The 22,077-nt window shown below is 42.2% G+C and overlaps 1 protein-coding gene across 2 annotated transcripts; it reads left to right on the plus strand.

Moving 5' to 3' along the window:
• The first annotated feature begins 15,089 nt into the window (after positions 1 to 15,089).
• On the plus strand, positions 15,090 to 21,680 carry LOC127007778 (histidine-rich glycoprotein-like). Of its 2 annotated transcripts, XM_050879077.1 has the most exons (7): positions 15,090 to 15,248; positions 16,202 to 16,322; positions 16,523 to 16,822; positions 17,124 to 17,405; positions 17,966 to 18,217; positions 18,963 to 19,304; positions 20,520 to 21,679. In XM_050879077.1, exons 1-7 carry the CDS (start codon positions 15,120 to 15,122, stop codon positions 21,266 to 21,268), a joined length of 2,175 nt encoding a protein of 724 aa, XP_050735034.1. In that variant the 5' UTR covers positions 15,090 to 15,119; the 3' UTR covers positions 21,269 to 21,679. The 2 variants fall into 2 exon arrangements, with proteins under 2 accessions (XP_050735034.1, XP_050735035.1); XM_050879078.1 differs by lacking the exons at positions 15,090 to 15,248; positions 16,202 to 16,322; positions 16,523 to 16,822; positions 17,124 to 17,405; positions 17,966 to 18,217 and having other exon boundaries at positions 19,152 to 19,304; positions 20,520 to 21,680.
• The last annotated feature ends 397 nt before the right edge of the window (positions 21,681 to 22,077 follow it).

Below are 22,077 nucleotides of genomic sequence, written 5' to 3' on the forward strand. Positions count from 1 at the left end.
CTCTCTTCCAGCTATACAAAGGGCACTGAAGGGTATCACAGCTGATCTTCGCGGCGGCACCGAATACTCAACACTTTCGACGAGACACAGGCGACTGAATCCGCCGGTCGGTTGTGTACAAAGATGATTCAGTGGTGGCAACCCCGCAACGCCGCGCAGTCCTACCAACCTAAGTTACTCCTCCTCCTCTTCTTCTTCTTTCCTCTCCTCCTTCATTTCCTCCCTTTATTCCAACCGTTTCCTGTTCCCCCTCTCACCTTGTCACTTGAACCTTTTAAACACACGTGCTTCCGGTCAGTTCTTCCAGAAAATTGAGGTTCCCAGGGAAAAATCAATTGTTGCTCATGATGCCGCGTGTGACAGAAAATGGGTAATGCATGCAGAGGCCGAAACTTAGGTAAATACATGGCACCATCTTTTGGAGGTTTTCTGAGAGATTATAGTTGGGGGCCGTTGTGTGTGTGTGTGTGTGTGTGTGTGTGTGTGTGTGTGTGTGTTGTTGTTGTTGTTGTTGTTGTTGTTGTTGTTGTTGTGTGTGTGTGTGTGTGTGTGTGTGTGTGTGTGTGTGTGTGTGTGTGTGTGTGTGTGTGTGTGTTGTTGTTGTTGTTGTTGTTGTTGTTGTTGTGTGTGTGTGTGTGTGTGTGTGTGTGTGTGTGTGTGTGTGTGTGTGTGCTTTCAATGTGTATGATTAGATAAGGAGTGATGTGAGATGTGACTTGGAGGCGTAGGCCGGGGGCAAGGAGGGAAGAATAAGGCCCTTGTAGCCGCGATATGGCGGCTTGGGCAGGATAAATCAGAAGACCCGTCTTGTTTTACTCGCTTTTAATATGCGTGTAAACCTGAATGAGGTAAAATAATACATCTCAGCACTTGTCAGACAACACAATACAACACTTACAGCCACATCAAATACACGAAATGTCATCTTATCCTAATACACCAAATGTCACCTTATCCTATGACACAACATCATTTTTTTTTTTACAGCACAGAGAACAATTCAAGGGCAACAAAAAGAAGATGTAAAAAAAAAAGCCCGCTAACGGTTGCTCTCATATAGTGATAAGTATAGAGTGGCCAAAAGAGGTCAATTTCGGATGGAGAGGCAGGGCCGGATCATCCTATACGCCAAGTACGCCATGGCGTAGGGCCCCAGCACTGAGGGGCCCACAAAACCTGATAGACCCGACCCATAATTGGGCCCCCACATAATGGAAATCCCGGAAATGCCTGTACCCTCAGGGAGATCAGTATGCTTCGTTGGACTGTTGATCGAAAAAAAATATAAAAACAAATAAATAGATAAAATAAAACAACGAAAACGTGTTTATGTTGGCAACACAAGTCAACAGTGCTTGCAGTTTCTTTGAACTTGTGCAGGAATTATATGCATATTCAGTTGGATCAACAAAGCGCTGGAATTTACTAACAAAGGGACTGTCACCTAATGAAAATGGTAGAATTATAACCCTAAAAACATTATCTTCCTCACGTTGGCATTTCCATTCTGAATCAGTGAAAGCACTGCACTTAAACTACTCTAGCATCTATGGTATGTTAAATGAAATTGCAGACAATGAGGAACTAAAAGGAGATGCTCGACTTGCTGCATCAGTTTTTGCAGAGAAAATGTGCCTTCTTGAAAATGCATTTATGTGTGTTCTTTGGAACAAGATCCTCCAGCGCTTTCAGAAAGCTAGTACTCTTCTCCAAAGCACAAATGTTGATATCAACATGGCTGTATCATTGTTTCTATCACTTGAAAGTTTTGTTGCTGAGCTTCGTGGTCAATTTAATGAACTGAAGGATGATACAAAAAATCTCATGGAAAATGTTCAGCAAGTATATGTATCGGAAAAGGTACGGAAGAGAAGACGGCGGCGTCAAGCTGATGATTCTGCTGAACCTGATGCAGATCTTCAAGATGCACAAAAATTCCCTGTACAGAGTTTTGTTGTCATCAGTGACAAGTTACATGCAAGTTTATCTTTATCCCAAGATATCTGACGACTTTGCCTTTATCAAGTCATTGAGGGAGAATGATACTGCACAGCTGAGAGTTGATGTATCCAGGTTGGTGAAAAAATACATCAATGACTTGGAATCCCACTGCGAGGATGACTTTGTAACATTCTCAGAATATGTAACCCATTTGAAGTTGGATTGTGATCCTCATGTCCTGTTAGAATACTTAAGGAAGAATCCAGTTGTAGAGTCAACATTTGCCAATGTTTCAACTGCTCTGCGACTGTTCTTAACATTACCAGTCATAGTCTGCGAAGGTGAACGTTCATATTCCAAACTGTCTTTGATCAAAAACAGATTTCGTTCAACAATGACTCAAAAACAACTGAACGCTTTATCTGTTATGTCAATTGAAAATGATGTAACCTCCTCAATGATATTTGAAACCATAATTGAACGGTTTTCACAAGAGAAATCAAGAAAACGGGCATTGGTGTTGCTGCTATAGTTTACCTATGTACATAAGTATGGTATGTATGCTGCTAATACAGAATATAAAGAAAATAAAGATGATTGTGGGGTTCTTGAAAGGTCTGGACTTCCGAAAATCCCGTAAATTCTCAGCAATAAAAAATATATAATAAAATATCTGAAAATTGAGTCATCAGACTCACAGCCCTTCCTAGTTCTTTATTATATTTAATTCTGACCAGTCACACACTCATAGGACAAGCAAAGACCAGATAAACCTGCTCTTAAGTTTATTTAAAGCAACAAAGAAACTCGCTGGAAATTAGGAATAATTAATTAATCCCAGGCACACAGCAACCTAGCTAGCTATCTTAAAACATCCTATGCAAAATATGTACTTAGCTGTAGGTAGGCGAAGAAGGAGCCACACCTTATCTGCCTCGTGAGTCTGGAGCCCTGGAGTTTTTCTTCAGTCCTCTCTGCAACACACCGTACCCTCCTTACCTTCCAACGGCTTCCCTCGTCTTGCAGCACACAATCATTCTTGAGTTGTGGATACTACAAAGGCAGGAAAACCACCACGATAGACACGTGGCACGGGAGGCTGGGAAGGATGTCCTGTTGCGGTGGAGTCTCGGAGGAAGATGCCAGGAAGATGGCGGCGGGACCCACAATGCTCCGGCCGCGGTCAAGATGCCAGCTCTCGCCTGCCATACTGACATCTCGTTTTCTGTGTAACACTTACACCAAAACGCCCTAACGGCTATGGATTTATTATTTATTAATATCCTAACGCATGCACTTGCTCATGGTGGGTCATGCATCCCACACGTAGCTCAGCTTTGGCAGTAATAACGAAATGATTTGAAAAAGGTCCTGTTTCCCGCCTTGGTGAGGGACTGAGTTCTCGCTCTCTCAATCAAAATGGCGGTCACTTCCGCGGTATTTTTTAAAGGCCACTCCCTGAATAATGAAATCATGACATTTCGCCTCCCCTTTAAGAAAACTTTTGTCTTCAGAGATTTATTTATTTTTTTTTATTTATTTATTTATTTTTTTTTTTTTTACCGTGATAAGCTGCCAATACTGGTAACAAGCCCTACACCTGCACCTACAGAATTAGCATGTTCCTGACAGCACTTTCTCACACTTTTCACACACCCTCTCATACTGTGGTGTATGTCAGTTAACCTCTGCTCAGGTAATTGACGGTTCCCCTGTGAGTGAAAAAACCTCAACACTTACGTTAATACTCAAACTAGAGGGAAAACTCCATAGCGAGGCGCCAGTACTTTTTAGAGCGGGCTTGGCGAACTTCGCCACATTTATTCACGATATGTAAGTGGTGTTATGTATGTATACATAGTGTAGGTGGGACAGATGTGGAGTAGCGGTGGGTAGGTGTAAAAATGGTGTAACTCATTGTATAAATTCCTGGCTAACTGCCTAATTTTTCTTACATTATCACACCATGCACCATACCATGCGACTTAAATTTTAAGCATGCCGCAAAACTCTCCCACATCTAAGATCTGAGGCTGAGAATAGTGAGCTTGGCTATCGCACCATGGGGGGTGGCGACGCCTGAACCCTTCTAATCTGTCACTTAATCTGCTACCAGACGCAATCTTAGGTTTGTCCAAAAAAAACTCTGCATAACCCTCTAGCAACATATGAGGTTGAGAATAGTGAGCTTTAACTAACTCTAGACACCTCACCTTCTCGTCATCATACTCACTTTCTCGCAAACAACCTGCGGCTACTTCTGACTGGTAGTATTGCTTCAACATGTTGATGGAACCGTTTTGGGTGTCCATCAACCAGGAGAATATAATTAAGGTCATTAACCTTCTCCTGAACCTCGTAAGGTCCCTTCCACTGAGCTAACAGCTTGTTGCTCGCTGTGGGAAGCAAAACTAGGCACTGTTCTCCTACACTGAGCTTACGCAACTTTGCCTTCCTGTCGTAGTAACTTTTCTGTACTTGTTTTGCTTTGAGTAACTCCTCCTTAGCAATGTTACAGGTCTCTCTCAGCCTGTCACCTAGATCTAACACGTACTGGTATGTGGTCTTGACATCCGGATCCGGTACATTGTCATCCCACAGCTCTCTCAGTAACTGAAGCGGACCTCTAACCGACCTACCATACATTAGCTCAAACGGGGAGAACCTGGTGGAGCTCTGTGGCGCTTCTCTGTACGCGAACAACAAAGGAGCCAGGTACCTAGGCCATTCCTTGGGTTGTTCGGCAGCCATGCGTTTAAGCATTTTCTTAAGTGTGCCGTTAAAACGTTCACACAGTCCATTCCCCATGGGATGGTAGGGCGTAGTACTTCCTCCATCATCCCTGAGGTGAACTGAGTACCTCGATCACCCAGTATCTGTCTGGGTATACCTACTCTGCAAAATATAGTCATGAGAGCTTCAGCCACAGTTTGCGTTTCAATATTCTTCAGCGGCACCGCTTCCGCCCAACGCGTGGCAAAATCTACAAGCGTAAGAATATACCGGGAGCCATCGCTGGCTCGGGGCTCGATCGGCCCCACCAAATCTACTGCTACTCTTTCAAAGGGGGAGTCGATAATGGGCAGTGGCTGTAAGGGAGCAGGACTTACCCTACCCCTATCTATAGTCTTTTGACACACATCGCACGACCTCACGAATCTAGCTGCCTCCTGGCCTATCCCTGGCCAATAAAAATGTGCTTGTACGCGAGCGAGTGTCTTGGTTCTTCCCATGTGACCGCCTAGAGTAGTACTGTGACCTAACTTGAGAACAGCCCCTCTGTATCTCGCAGGCACAACTAACTGCAATTTCCTGTCACCCGAGGGAGAGATAATATGCCTATATATCAATCCACGCTGCTTGATAAAACTGACGCGGTTGTCGTTCAGCTGTATGACACTGTTTTCCTGCAAACGTTTGCGTACGCCGTGCAGGGTGTCGTCTCTCTCCACCTCCTTCCTTACATCCTCGCTGTTAGTTAGATCTCCAAGAGATGTAACCATGAGAGGCCTAACGGTACTCTTACGCTTAGCAGCTGCTCGGGTAACTACTGCTGCACCAATCTGAGGCTCACCTTCTCCTTGTACCCTTTCACTTTCTCCAAAATCCTCTGGATCCAACACCGCGTTAGGTGTTTGAGTGACGGCATTTTTACTCACCCCGTTAGTAGCTCCGGGAATGTTGCCAATCACTAAATCATAGAGCGGTGTTTCTAGTGTCACCGCCATGATCCAGCCTGTGTAGGAGGGTGACTTGACTTTTATCTTGACTTCAGGAGCTATCACTGGCGCGCTATTCAACAGCCATATTTTTCTACGTTTGCCTGTGAATTCATGGCTCCTAGCTAAGCTGTGTCTCAGTGTACAAATGGTAGAACCACTATCTCTAATCACCGTAACCTCTCGGTCTCCTACCCAACCTTTACTCAAATTCAACCGCTCATCGTACTGATTTGTGGCGGTTCCGGCCACTAGTCATGGATTCTGTGCCTCATCGCGAGACTGGCCGTTCACGGAAAGCACAGGTGGTGGCGAACCCTGATTTCTACCATAATTACCATGCTGCGTGGCACTTTCTTGTCTTGCTGCAGCATTTTTGTGCCACTTATTACCCTGATACGGTCGCGACCCATAACTTCCAGTCTTCGGACGCGGTGCGTAATGTTGGTTACTTTTGGCTGAAGGCCACGCTTGGCTAATCGCACCATGGGGGGTGGCGACGCCTGAACCAATCTTTCTAGGGACTTCACTCGGCATGTTATTGCTTTTAACTACAGGCCTTTTCGTCCTACCGCAGGCCTCAAAATAGGAATTAGCCATTTCCTTTGTAACTTCCAATTTTCTCACCTTGTCTATTTTGAGCCTCGTGACTAATTCATCTGGGCAGGATTTTACGTACTGCGCACGCAATATTAGGTCCTTCACACCTTCAACTGTCTCCTCAGCACCGTCTTTCTTGAGCCATTGGTCTAAGTACCCCTTGAGGCGAGCAGCAAATTGAATTGCTGTCTCATCGTCATTTATGGAGGCAGAGGAAAACTGATTCTTCAAATCATCAACAGACATTCCATAAGCTGCCAATAATGCCTCCTTCATATCTTTATACTCACGAGAGTTATCATCCAATCTATGAATCACCTCCAAAGCTTTACCTTCAAAAAGACTCATGAATTGCACACGCTTGGTGACCTCATCATACTGCATTAAGTTAGCGGCTTCCTCAAAACGCGCTATGAATATTTCTATCTTGTCACCATCTTTGAAATGATTAAGCTTTAGCTTTGGAGAAACTACTTTATTACTCTGAGAGTTATTACCATTCCCATTATTTGCCGCTAGCTCGGCCATTTTTACTGCATGGGCCTCCTTTTCTCTCTCTCTCTCTCTCTCTCTCTCTCTCTCTCTCTCTCTCTCTCTCTCTCTCTCTCTCTCTCTCTCTCTCTCTCTCTCTCTCTCTCTCTCTCTCTCTCTCTCTCTCTCTCTCTCTCTCTCTCAGCTTCTAGTTTCCATAATTCTAGCTGGTATTGATCCTTTTCTCTTTCTCTCGCTTTCTCTTGCTCTTTGATTATATATTCTCTGGCTTCTTTAGCATTGTACCCTAACTCTTCCGCTTCCATTTTCCACTGTGATATAGACATCTTGCGAGATAAATACTTCGAGCCTAACAGACAATACTTTCCTATGGAGTGTGAGGTCAGTTTACTGATCGGGCGCCATTTTATGTGGGGTTCTTGAAAGGTCTGGACTTCCGAAAATCCCGTAAATTCTCAGCAATAAGAAAATATAAAATAAAATATCTGAAAATTGAGTTATCAGACTCACAGCCCTTCCTAGCCCTTTATTATATTTAATTCTGACCAGTCACACACTCATAGGACAAGCAAAGACCAGATAAACCTGCTCTTAAGTTTATTTAAAGCAACAAAGAAACTCGCTGGAAATTAAGAATAGTTAATTAATCCCAGGCACACAGCAACCTAGCTAGCTATCTTAAAACATCCTATGCAAAATATGTACTTAGCTGTAGGTAGGCGAAGAGGGAGCCACACCTTATCTGCCTCGTGAGTCTGAAGCTCTGGAGTCCTTCTTCAGTCCTCTCTGCAACACGCCGTGCCCTCCTTACCTTCCAACGGCTTCCCTCGCTTTGCAGCACACAATCACTCCGGACTTGTGGATACTACAAAGGCAGGAAAACCACCACGATAGACACGTGGCACGGGAGGCTGGGAGGGACGTCCTGTCGCGGTGGAGTCTCGGAGGAAGATGCCAGGAAGATGGCGGCGGAACCCACAATGCTCCGCTCCCCGGCCGCGGTCAAGATGCCAGCTCTCGCCATACTGACATCTCGTTTTCTGTGTAACACTTACACTAAAACGCCCTAACGGCTATGGATTTATTATCTATTAATAACCTAACGCATGCACTTGGTCATAGTGGGTCATGCATCCCACACGTAGCTCAGCTTTGGCAGTAATAACGAAATGATTTGAAAAAGGTCCTGTTTCCCGCCTTGGTGAGGGACTGAGTTCCCGCTCTCTCAGTCAAAATGGCGGTCACTTCCGCGGTATTTTTCCACGGGCCACTCCCTGAATAATGAAATCATGACAATGATGAGAATCTGTATTAAATATACTGTATCATTAACTCATGCTGATGTTTCAATAAAACATGAAATTGTCCAGATCTTGCCTAATTTAAGGTGGGGGGGGGGCAAAACTGTGGGTGGCATAGGGCCAAATGCAAGCTTAATCCGGGCCTGTGGAGAGGTGTACTATTGATACACTCTTCTTGAAAGAGGTCAAGTCAAGTCATAGGCAGGAGGAAATACAGACGAAGGAAGACTGTTCCAGAGTTTACCAGTGAAAGGGATGAAAGAATGGAGATGTTGGTTAACTCTTGCATCAGGGGTTTGGACAGTATAGGGATGAGCATGAGTAGAAAGTCGGTTGCAGCGGGGCCGCGGGAGGTGGGAGGCATGCAGTTAGCAAGTTCAGAAGAGCAGTCACCATGAAAATATCAATAGAAGATATAAAGAGATGCAACATGGCGGCGGAATTTAAGAGGTAGAAGGCTGTCAGTAAGAGGAGGAGAGCTGATGAGACGAAGAGTTAGACTCCACTCTGTCCAGAAGAGCTGTGTGAGTGGAGCCCCCCCACACGTGAGATGCATACTCCATACACAATACTCACAATTATGTTGAGGGGTCTAATAATAGCCTGGTAATCCGCCGTAACGGCCTTGCGCTCCTGTCCCTTGTCTCCTCGCCTCCAGATGGAAACCTCACCCTCCTATCCCTCGTCTAGTCGCGCAGAAAGCAAAGTCGGAAGACGCGTCTTCTATACGTCTTACCTGCTCTGCTTCCTTTAACAGTCTGCCTTCTCCTTCACTCATTCACTAGCCTTCAGGTAAGATTGTCCCCAGGACCAACAAGGGTGCCTCTGTCTGAGGGACCTAGGCCGTCTAATGGATTTTGTGACCTCTCGGAGTCGAGGTGTCATAACACTCCAGACGATAAATGGCCTCCCATATCCCTTCTCACGTTACCTCTCTCTTCTCTCTTCCCTTTTCCACCTCCTTCATTTCCCTCTAGTTCCTCTATTTCCTCTGTTTCTCCTCACGACCTACCATTACAGTTACTATCTTATTACAAACATTTACCATTACCTTATATTACCTACCATTACAGTTACTATCTTATTACAAACATTTACCATCTTATATAATACCATTATTACATCAAGACATTACATGCAAGCCATAACGACATGACTTTACGTCATTAGTTATCATCATATATACAACACATCGTAGGCGCGACTACAGCCCTATATTTATTATATGTTGCATAGACTAGACTTTTCCCTTTGTAAAGTAACTTTGTTAGGTAACAGATTGCACCGATAGAAACTAATGCAATAATATCTTTCTTGATAAACTTGTGCCTTTTGAATTAATATAGATAAATCTGAAACGACATTCATAACAAAACTAAGTCGGAACTGCACGTAAACGGACAATATCCAGCGACACGCGACAAGCTTGATAGTTTGAAGGGTAGGAATGCAAAGTCAAGATTTTTCTCTACTTTTCTCCTACTACAAGGTGTTGGGCTACAGTCTACACAGTGAAATTCGTTAACTCATTTATTGTAAAATTTCTTGCTAAATTTTTAGTCCTGACTTAGTCATAATGTGTAGTGATGTTACGTAGTCATGACGCAAACAATGGCCAAAGGCAAGAACCTTCTCTTCTTTCATCGTGCCAGCATTAATCCTGAAATATATTCCCATTATTTGTGGGTAATAAACAGCCATAAGGAAGAACGATTATAGAATAACTATATTTATATGCTAACATTGCTGATTTAACGAGGTAGCAAAAAGCGAGAGATAGTAGACTATGGGCCGTATTACAAGTCGAATCCGAGAAGTTTCGGGTCCCATCAGAGGTCGGTTTAGGGGCCATATTACAAGTCCAGTCCGAAAAGTTTCGGATCCCTATAGAGTTATTCATCCCGAATCTGTAGAGCCGAAGTCGGAGTCATCGGAGTCGGACTTGGAGTCGGCATCAGTAAAAATATCTCCAACTCCGACTCCTTTACGATGCGTGTGATGTTATGTGGCTGGGTGTGGCGTGGTGTGTGGAGATGCTGGGTTTGATTTGTCTACCACTATACTGCAGAGGAGGGGAAGGGACAGGAGGGGTGGAGTTAGAGTCGGAGTCGGAGTCAAAATTTTCGATATCTGAGTAAATAAATATGTATAATTTTTTGCTTGAATTTGTTTAATATTATTGTTTATAGAACTTTTGCACACGGAATAATAGAAGCATCATCTCGACATGCCGGATAATTTTTATTTATTTTATTTTATTAATTTATTATTTTTATACATCCTAAGACCCTCCAGTGATCAGAGGCCCTACGCATTGAGCGTCATGAGCGTATAGGAAGGGCCGTCACTGGTAGCGCTGCCTGTATATGGAATCTCTCCTCCCAGTGAACGATGTTTACTTCAGTGGTTGTCTTCGAGAAAAAGCGGACGTGCTCAGTCTCCTCTCCCATTATGTTGTCTCGTATTTTTTTTACGAACATTGGGAAAAGTGGATGGTGCTGAAATAAATGTTTCCATTGGTTAAATGAGATGCTACTATGTTGACCATCTTGTATTAAAATCATTTTAAGATATCTATATAAAAAGTTACTATTTTTATATAATCATTTCACTATATAAATCAACCTATATTAAGCGCCTTATTATACATGTTATTTTTTTATTTAGTATTCAACCCTATTTCTTCCCATTTATGAATAATACATTTATGAATAATACATACATACATACATACATACATACATACATACATCTCTCTCTCTCTCTCTCTCTCTCTCTCTCTCTCTCTCTCTCTCTCTCTCTCTCTCTCTCTCTCTCTCTATCTATCTATATATATATATATATATATATATATATATATATATATATATATATATATATATATTGTAGCCGCGGTGCCGCCGGTGAACGCGGCGCCACGGAAGGGTTAAAGGTCAGTGGTGTATGTTTACGTGTCGACGAGCTTATCAGGACCGTCTTCGCCCATATATTGGACCTACTAACTAATGCTAATTATGAACTTTACATTTCTGCCCGAAATCGTGCCAAATCTATTCTCCGACTAACCAAAAATTCTTTCATTAATAGAAAATGCCAAAACCTTGCTTTCTCTAACTCTTCCCGTGACATCTGGCATCTAGCCAAAAACATCTCTTCCAACTTCACTTCTTCATTTTTCCCTCCACTCCTCAGTCCTGACGGCAACACTGCCGTCTCATCTATCTCTAAGGCTGAACTCTTCTCTCAAACTTTTTCTAAAAACTCCACTCTGGACGATTCTGGGCATATTCCTCCTACTCATCCCCCTCTGACTCCTTTATGCCTGTTATAAAGATTCTTCAAAATGATGTTTTCTATGCCCTCTCTGGCCTCAATCCTCAGAAGGCTTATGGACCTGATGGAGTGCCTCCTATTGTCCTTAAAAACTGTGCCTCCGTGCTGTCACCCTGCCTGGTCAAACTCTTTCGCCTCTGCCTGTCAACATCTACCTTTCCTTCTTGCTGGAAGTATGCCTTCATACAGCCTGTGCCTAAGAAGGGTGACCGCTCCAATCCCTCAAACTACCGTCCTATAGCTTTACTTTCTTGTCTATCTAAAGCTTTTGAATTAATCCTTAACCGGAAGATTCAAATGCACCTTTCCACTTCTGACCTTCTATCTGATCGCCAGTATGGGTTCCGCAAGGGGCGTTCTACTGGTGATCTCCTAGCCTTCCTAACTGACTCTTGGTCATCCTCTCTTAGCCGTTTCGGTGAAACTTTTGCTATTGCGCTGGACATATCAAAAGCTTTTGATAGGGTCTGGCACAAATCTTTGCTTTCTAAACTACCCTCCTACGGTTTCTATCCTTCTCTCTGTACCTTTATCTCCAGTTTCCTTTCTGACCGTTCTATTTCTGCCGTGGTAGACGGTCACTGTTCTTCCCCTAAATCTATTAACAGTGGTGTCCCACAGGGTTCTGTCCTATCTCCCACTCTTTTTCTGTTGTTCATTGATGATCTTCTTTCCAAAACGAACTGTATTATCCATTCCTACGCCGATGATTCCACTCTGCATTACTCAACTTCTTTTAATAGAAGACCCACCCTTCAGGAACTTAACGACTCAAGGCTGGAGGCTGCAGAACGCTTAGCCTCAGACCTTACTATTATTTCCGATTGGGGCAGGAAGAACCTGGAGTCCTTCAACGCCTCAAAAACACAGTTTCTCCACCTATCCACTCGACACAATCTTCCAAACAACTATCCCCTATTCTTTGACAACACCCAGCTATTACCTTCCTCAACACTAAACATCCTCGGTCTATCCTTAACTCAAAATCTCAACTGGAAACTTCATCTTACTAAATCAGCTTCCTCGAGGCTGGGCGTTCTGTACCGTCTCCGCCAGTTCTTCTCCCCTGCACAGTTGCTGTCCATATACAGGGGCCTTGTCCGCCCTCGTATGGAGTATGCATCTCATGTGTGGGGGTGCTCCACTCACACAGCTCTTCTGGACAGAGTGGAGGCTAAGGCTCTTCGTCTCATCAGCTCTCCTCCTCATACTGATAGTCTTCTACCTCTTAAATTCCGCCGCAATGTTGCCTCTCTTTCTATCTTCTATCGATATTTCCACGCTGACTGCTCTTCTGAACTTGCTAACTGCTGCACTCGACTTTCTACTCATGCTCATCCCTATACTGTCCAAACCCTTATGAAGAGTTAACCAGCATCTTCACTCTTTCATCCCTCACGCTGGTAAACTCTGGAACAATCTTCCTTCATCTGTATTATCAGGACACCTCTCCTGTATTTGATCTTCCTTCGGCCACCTCTTTTGTTTTACTTTAGGAGCAGCGAGTAGCAGGCTTTTTTTTTATTGTTGTTTCTTTTTTTGTTGCCCTTGAGCTGCCTATTATATATAAATATATATATATATATATATATATATATATATATATATATATATATATATATATATATATATATATATATATATATATATATATATATATATATATATATATATATATATATATATATATATATATATATATATATATATATATATATATATATATATATATATATATATATATATATATATATATATATATATATATATATATATATATATATATATATATATATATATATATATATATATATATATATATATATATATATATAGGCGGTGGCCGAACTGGAAGCGTACTGGGCTCACATTCACCGCGTGATGGACGACGCGGGTTCGAATCCCCACGCTACCACTCGGATTTTTCAGTCACCGCCGAGTGGCTTAAAACTACCCACATGCTGTCCTGAAGACCACCCATCAACCCGGACTCTAGAGGAAGCCGTCCAAGCGAATCAAGAACGAGTTCCGGGGGGCAGCATGAGCCAATGCAAGATGGCGCCACTATAAACACTCGCCTGCGCCAGAACGGGCTGGGCCGACCATCAGGCCCCACCTGGAAGAAGCCTTGGGCCGACCATCAGGCCCCACCAGGAAGATGCCTATCGGCGCAACAGGCAGCGACGTAAAAAAAATAATAAAAAAAAAAAAATATATATATATATATATATATATATATATGTATATATATATATATATATATATATATATATATATATATCAACCCGGACTCTAGAGGAATCCGTCCAAGCGAATCAAGAACGAGTTCGGGGCATGAGCCAATGCAAGATGGCGCCACTATAAACACTCACCTGCGCCAGAACGGCTGGGCCGACCATCAGGCCCCACCTGGAAGAAGCGACCATATATATATATATATATATATATATATATATATATATATATATATATATATATATATATATATATATATATATATATATATATATATATATATATATATATATATATATATATATATATATATATATATATATATATATATATATATATATATATATATATATATATATATATATATATATATATATATATATATATATATATATATTTGTGTGTGTGTGTGTGTGTGTGTGTGTGTGTGTGTGTGTGTGTTTCTATTTCGTTATCCAGTCTAGTATTGTCAAGCCATCTACTTTAAAGCAGACGGTGTGTCAGCACTGCAGTGGATAACACTTCTACACTACTTCTTTCGTTGCTAACCAAGGTCGGTACTTTCTCAGCCACAGTGCTGCGATTACTCAATGTCCCTTCTCTCAAGGACATGTTCGCTCGCAGAGTAAACACCCGGGTATTGGAACTCTGGACGTCACAGTTCCAATACCCTATAGCCTATGTGAAGTCCATGTACATGGGGTTTTGTTGTTTTCAATAGAAATGAGAGGAGTATTTGAGGAATATCGATAACAGTAATAAATATATTGTACAAATATAAATAAACATATATTTGGTAAAAATAGGTGTGCTTCAGTTCCACGGTGCCTATGGACGAGCCACCACTGCCCAAGAGTGGCACCACCGTCAGTGACCCAGAGAGTAGTGACGCAGTAGGAGGGTGGAGGAGGGAGGAACTATGGCCTTGGGTACTAGAACGCTTCCTCACCCCACTCTATTAACTAACGCTCTGCTAAACTATTAATTTATTTATATGCTTGCTTGTGTAATATTATGTTCACTTGTATTTTTTCTTATCTTTGGAAATCGATTGATTTGGGCAAAATATTCACATATTCGGAAACAACTACAAATGAGAGTGTGAATGCAAATGTAGTTGCGAAAATTGAAAACATGACGAATATTCGCATTTGCGAATGCGAACGCGAATGTTCGGTCCATCACTAATACATAAATACATACATGCATATGTATGTATGTTCATACACGTATAAACAGATGTGTACGTATGTGTGCATACACATATACGTGACTTGTACTCAAAATATGATGCAGCAAGGATAAAACAATAAAAAGTAAGCCTGAGAGAAGGATGGTGGTGTATATATTTGCATTGCGACACGCTGGCATATCCATGGCTTGCATCCCAATGCGTGCTTGCAGCCTTTTTTGCTTCCTGTCATCAGTTTACCTGTGACAGCTACAAGTGTTACCTCCTTGCCTGCAACAGTATATAGCGAGGGACACAAGATATTGCATGACACAGTGGCTCTGGTCTGGTTACAAACAACCCCACTGCAACGTCCTAGACCAATCCGCGATGGGCAAGCTGATGGTGGTGGCGGCCGTGGTGGCCCTGGCGGCGCTCTCTGTTTCTCAGGTCAAGGTACTGCTAGTCTGCTACCCCTACGCGGCCACCGACTTCTGAAGGTGCCACGGCTGGAAACGGTAGTAGATGTACTAATTGTAGTATTAGTGATGGTTGCAATACAAGTAGTAGTAGTAGTAGTAGTAATAGTAGTGGTAGTAGTGGTAGTAGTTGTAGTAGTAGTAGTTTGGGGAGGCGGTGGCTAAGAAGTCAGAGGCAGGCGCAGTGCCCTGGAGAACCCGGGGTTGAAGTCCCGCATGCCGCTACAAACTGATAATTTTTATTCTTCGGCGAATGGCCTAAGATTACCTACATGCTGCATGTCCTAAAGACCATCTATCAACCCGGACTCTAAATAAACGTTCTAAAGAGGATCAAAGATGAGCTCCTGAGGGCAGTATGAGCCAAGAAGGATGTCGACGCCCTAAAGCACTTGCTTGCCCCATTACGGGCTAGGGGAGATCATTAGTCCCCACCAAGAAAGCCTACCGGCACCACAGGTGAAACCTTAAAAGTAAAAGTGGTAATGTAGTGACCCGTCCGCCGCAGAAAGTCCGTGTAAGTCCACTCGCCTAAGGGTGCACCTCTTTAGCAGAATGGAAGAGTGGTGGCTTCCCGTCTGGCTGGTCACGGGTTCAGTACCTCGGCGTCCATCTCTCCGGATTGGATTCCGTGTGTTTCGCGACACAGAGATGTCGTGGTTGATGGAAAGTAGAATTTCTGGTGTTACCGTAGCAGTAGTAGTTGTAGTAGTGGGAAGTAGGAGGACGGGTGGAAGTAAAGGAAGTAGAACTTGTAGTAAGGATACTACTACAATATTCCTATGCCACGATTTTGCAGGGATCCACCGATCCCCAAGGATCTGCCAGTTACTGTCAGTCAGTCAGTCTTTGTGTCAGTGCAGTGAAAAAGTAACGGCTCTGACCATGAGCCCTTCTCTCGACACGCCTCCTCTTCCCTCTCCACAACAGGACACTCGCAACTTGCCTTCGTGCAAGGAAGTCGGCGGACAGTGTATCGTGAGCAGCACACAGTGCAAGAAGGTGAAAGGCGCGGCGCTTTGTCCGGACCAAGAGATCTGCTGCAAGCCCAGTAAGTTGGGGAGGCTGTTTTTCACTCACAAGCTCATCTGTACACAACGTGTTGGAGGTTGGGTTTAGGAACAGGATTGTCATTTAAGGCACAGTTATGTTTTGTTTCACTTTTTCCTGTTTTAAACTGAACCTGATTAATTTACTAAGATGCGTCCTCTTTTTTATCAGTTTCTTTTATTCTTTATCGTTGTTTTTAAGGTGTCGGAAGTGTGAAATCAATTAACAAGCACCAAAGCAAAGATCCCTCAGACAAAAAGTCGAAGGACGATGAAAGAAAAGCAAATGAAAAACGGAACAAGTCCTCAGTTAAAGGCAAAAAACAAAGAAAAAGGAAGACCAGCGAAACAAGGCAACCCATGAAGAAGACAAAAGGGAAAACTAAAGTCAAAAAGCATACGTCAGACAAAGGAGAGGACAACAAAAAGAAACGACAGAATAAGAAGAAAAAGGTCGAGGACGAGCAAGACGGAGATGACAAGGCAGTGGAAGCCGCGAAAGGTAAACATGATCTCACTTTGCGCTCTGGCCTGGGCTTGGCAACTCGGACGAAAAACTTAGCAGACCAAAAATTACGCTGCCATAAATACGTAGTACAACGCACAATTTTCCCAGTTATATCACAATTAAATGAACTTCATGATATAGTAGTAATTTTGATCATTATTACAACATTCCCTTAACAGCTCCTACATTTAAAATATGTGACTAGTTAGTATACGTTAACAGTCTTTTGCCAGCACCAAACGCCTTGGAAAGTCAAGGTAAAAATTATTTGACATTGTATCATCACCTCCACCAGGAGAGAAATTCGCCGGAGAATGCAAGAAATCTCCCCGGTGCAAGGGGGAGTGCATCCCTGAGGCAGAATTGTGCGAGGGTGTGAAGACGGACGACTGTGACGGCGGCTACTGCAAGTGTTGCACGAAGAGGGGCGGCAAAGGCGGCGGCGGCGGTGGTGGGAAATGTAGCGGCAAGTGCAAGAAGGGCACCTGCACCCACGAAGGAGACTGCAAAACGGGGAAGTGGAAGGAGGGTGGAGGATGCAGTGGTGACTGGTGTGGATGCTGCAAACCCAAGTCCAGTAAGTCTGTATAGTTATAGTCTTCGTTTTATTCTTTACCTCACTAAGCGAGTGCAATTCTTCAGAAAGCCACGCATGGCGATTGGAACTGATTAAGTTTCTTTGTCCGTCGTGCCACGGTTTGAACGACAGCGGTCACGTCTTGCTATGATACGCTTCACCGCATACATACTCCAGAACGCTCCGAGCACAGGCGTCCCTCTCCTCCGAGTAACGTGCGTGATATCATTGCAGGCCCCGGCAGGGAGGCGCCTCCCGACGCCGAGAATTCCAACAACCTGCGGGATATTATTGCAGGCCCGGCAGGGAGGCGCTCTGATTCAATGAGCGTAGATCGAATCATCCTTTTAATTCCACATGACCATATAACATATATATTCTTGTAATCCTAAAGACCAAGTGAAAGTTTCACATATTTATCCAAGGTGAAGGTATTCACAAAATGCGTTAAAATGTTTATTTTCCATTTCTTCTTATTGTGTTTATAAACTCTATGCTTTAATCTGTGTTGAAAACAATACCCAATTAGTTAGTAATTACACATACGTTGTTCTTAACAGAAAGGTGTAAGACTTCTAAAAAATGTAAAGCAAAGGGTGGATCCTGTAAGTCTGAGTGTAAGAAAAAAGAAAAGGTAAAGAAGAAGCTGTGCAAGAAAGGGTGTCTATGCTGCGTAAAGAAGACGAAAAAGAAGTGCAAGACCACCCCGGAGTGTAAGGCAAAGGGAGGATGGTGCACGAAACCCAAGGCCTGTGACAGCGGCGAGTACTCCAAGGGCTGTAAAGGCAAAGAATGCGTATGTTGCCTGGAAGGTAAAGACAAGAGCACGTCTGTTCCTCACAACATTCAACCTTGCAAAACTGACAAAATATTCAGGCCATGCCTGATTTGAAATTGAATAAGTAAAAAAAAAAAATATATATATATAGATAGATAGATAGATATAGATATAGAGATAGATAGATAGATAGATAGATAGATAGATAGATAGATAGATAGATAGATATAGATAGATAGATATATAGATATATAGATATAGATAGATAGATAGATAGATAGATAGATAGATAGATAGATAATTAAATATGCAGATTAACTGACATAGATAAACACATCAAAAGCTTGGTCGACACATCAAAAGTTCGGTTCTTACATGAAAAGCTCGGTTCCTATATCAAAAGCTCGGTCCACATAATAAAAAATAGTTTCCTATAAAAAGCTTGGTTCCTATATCAAAAGCTCTGTTCCTACATCAAAGGTTCGGTTACTACAGCCAAAGCTTGGTTCCTATATCAAAAGCTTGGTTCCTACATGAAAAGCTCGGTTCTTACAACAAAAGTTTGAATCCTACATTAAAAGCTTGGTCCACACATCAAAAGCTCGGGTCCTACATTAAAAGTTCGGTTCACACTACATAATTTCGGTTTCTACATCAAATGCTCGATCCCATCAAAGCTCAGAGGCCGATCCTTCATGAAATATTTAGCTCTCCCTCCGCTTCACCCTTAGGAACCACGACTGCCGGAACTACATCAGCGACTTATGATTTGGTTCCAGAAAAGGTTGAGGCTTGCCCGCAGGTGGACAAGTGCAAGAAAGAACATGGCACGTGTAAGGAGTGGTGCGATCCGTACAAGTATGAGAGGGAGCTGAAGTGGCTCTGCGACCCTTGGATTCCTCAACCGGCCGCGCCCCACCCCTACGTGCACAAGCTTAGGTCGCCCGCCCGCATTTCAACGGGTCCGGCCTGTAAGTGTTGTGCGCCCAAGTGTGAGAAGAGTCCCTCCTGCACCCTGTGGGGAGGAACATGTGTGAACGGCCACAAAGAGTGTCCCACACAGTACGGCTTCATGGTCGTCGACGGATGCAAAGGTTATGACTGTAAATGCTGCAAACCAGGTGAGTGAATACCATGATCTCTCGCTGGTCATATTGGCCTATGGCTGGGCACACTGTCGGTCAGAACTAATGACAGTAAAAGGCAGTTTGACGCGCCTCTGGTGCATGAGTGGATAAAGCCTTCTTCACTGAGTACAGTCACACTTGGATAGACTTGCTCACTAGGCAGTCACACTAGGACAAAGCTAATCATTAGGCACAATCACACTAGGATAGACTTAATCACTGGGCACAGACATACTTGGACATATTAAACAGATTACATCACTAGGCACAGTCAATCTTGAACAGACTTATTCACTTGGCAGAGTCACACTAGCACAGACTTATTCACTAGACTAGATAGTCACACTTGGACAAAATTATTCACTAGGCATTCACACTTGGACAGACTTATTCACTAGGCAGATTCACACTAGGACAGACTTGTTTACTAAGCAGTCACACTTGGACAGACTTGTTCACTAGGCGGAGTCACGCTTGGATAAACTTATTAACTAGGCTGTCACACTTGGACAGACTTATTCACTAGTCAGTCACACTAGGATAGACTTATTCACTAGGCAGTCACACTTGGACAGACTTATTCACTAGTCAGTCACACTAGGATAGACTTATTAACTAGGCAGAGTCACACTTGGACAGACCTATTCACTAGGCAGAGTTATACTTGGACGGATACCAAAGACAGGGTGAAAGAATAACATGAAAAGGTTTAGTTGTCACAATGTCACAAAGACTTCTGTCCGTATTGCCATTAAATTTTCTTCTGTACTATGAGATGTCAATTATTATAATTATCAACTCGGAAGTCAACGGCAGTTTCTGAACTGTTTTTCGGCTGCGTTTTATTCCACATACATCACTTCTATTTTTTTCTTCGCCTACATGCGCCACACTATTACTAACAGAGGAAATTAGTATGTTGAATGAAACCTTATACGTGGCTCATAGAAATATATGTGAGGAACGGGGTCTGGCATATAAATTTCCTTAAACTAAGGGAATGACCTAGGAAGGGAGAACTGATTTTTATACAGTCATTATCTCAAAGCAAAGTCAGATTTCACAGGGCGAAGCCTTCAGTCGATGTCACAAACAGTTCTCGTTACAGGCTCAGTAAGGCGTCAATAACGCAGGGTTTCACAACGCAGCTAGTTTTTGCTTTTACCGAAACTTGCAACTACGCATAAATTTTCAACCCTCTTCCAACAGTCCGGACCACAACAAGGCCTACCACAACCACAACCACGCCAACATCTACAAGCACGTCAACATCTTCCACAAGCACGTCAACATCTTCCACAAGCACGTCAACATCTTCCACAAGCACGTCAACATCTTCCACAAGCACGTCAACATCTTCCACAAGCACGTCAACATCTTCCACAAGCACGTCAACATCTTCCACAACCACGTCAACATCTTCCACAACCACGTCAACATCTTCCACAAGCACGTCAACATCTTCCACAAGCACGTCAACATCTTCCACAAGCACGTCAACATCTTCCACAACCACGTCAACATCTTCCACAACCACGTCAACATCTTCCATAAGCACGTCAACATCTTCCACAACCACAACCACGTCAACATCTTCCACAACCACGTCAACATCTTCCACAAGCACGTCAACATCTTCCACAAGCACGTCAACATCTTCCACAAGCACGTCAACATCTTCCACAAGCACGTCAACATCTTCCACAAGTACGTCAACATCTTCCACAAGCACGTCAACATCTTCCACAAGCACAAGCACGTCAACATCTTCCACAAGCACAAGCACGTCAACATCTTCCACAAGCACAAGCACGTCAACATCTTCCACAAGCACGTCAACATCTTCCACAACCACGTCAACATCTTCCACAACCACAACAACGTCAACATCTTCCACAACCACAACAACGTCAACAACATCTACTACAACGACAACAAGAACTACTACAACAACATAATCAACATCATCATAACCAGCGGGTTAAACAACAACTACTGACACAACACCAACTGACAACAACAAACATAACTACTGGACAACAACAACAACTATTCCTTAAACAACTAGTGACACAACAACCACTAATAACATTAACAAAGACAGCTCATAACACAACAACAACTACTGACAACAACTACTACTGACACACCAATAACAACTACTGACACAACAACTACTAATAACAATAATAGAACTATTAAACTAATAACACAACAACCACTGACAACAACAACACCTACTGATACAAAAACTTCAGAACCAACAATACCTACTACAATGCTTTAAATCAAGGACATGGTACGGCCACATAGGGAGTGGTGGAGGAAATCTGCAGATGCATTCCTTATTTCATTACTAGAATTAATATATATATATATATATATATATATATATATATATATATATATATATATATATATATATATATATATATATATATATATATATATATATATATATATATATATATATATATATATATATATATATATATATATATATATATATATATATATATATATATATATATATATATATATATATATATATATATATATATATATATATATATATATATATATATATATATATATATATATATATATATATATATATATATATATATATATATATATATATATATATATATATATATATATATATATATATATATATATATATATATATATATATATATATATATATATATATATATATATATATATATATATATATATATATATATATATATATATATATATATAT

The sequence above is a fragment of the Eriocheir sinensis genome, chromosome 36 (assembly GCF_024679095.1).
Source record: "Eriocheir sinensis breed Jianghai 21 chromosome 36, ASM2467909v1, whole genome shotgun sequence".
Classification (NCBI taxonomy): domain Eukaryota; kingdom Metazoa; phylum Arthropoda; class Malacostraca; order Decapoda; family Varunidae; genus Eriocheir; species Eriocheir sinensis.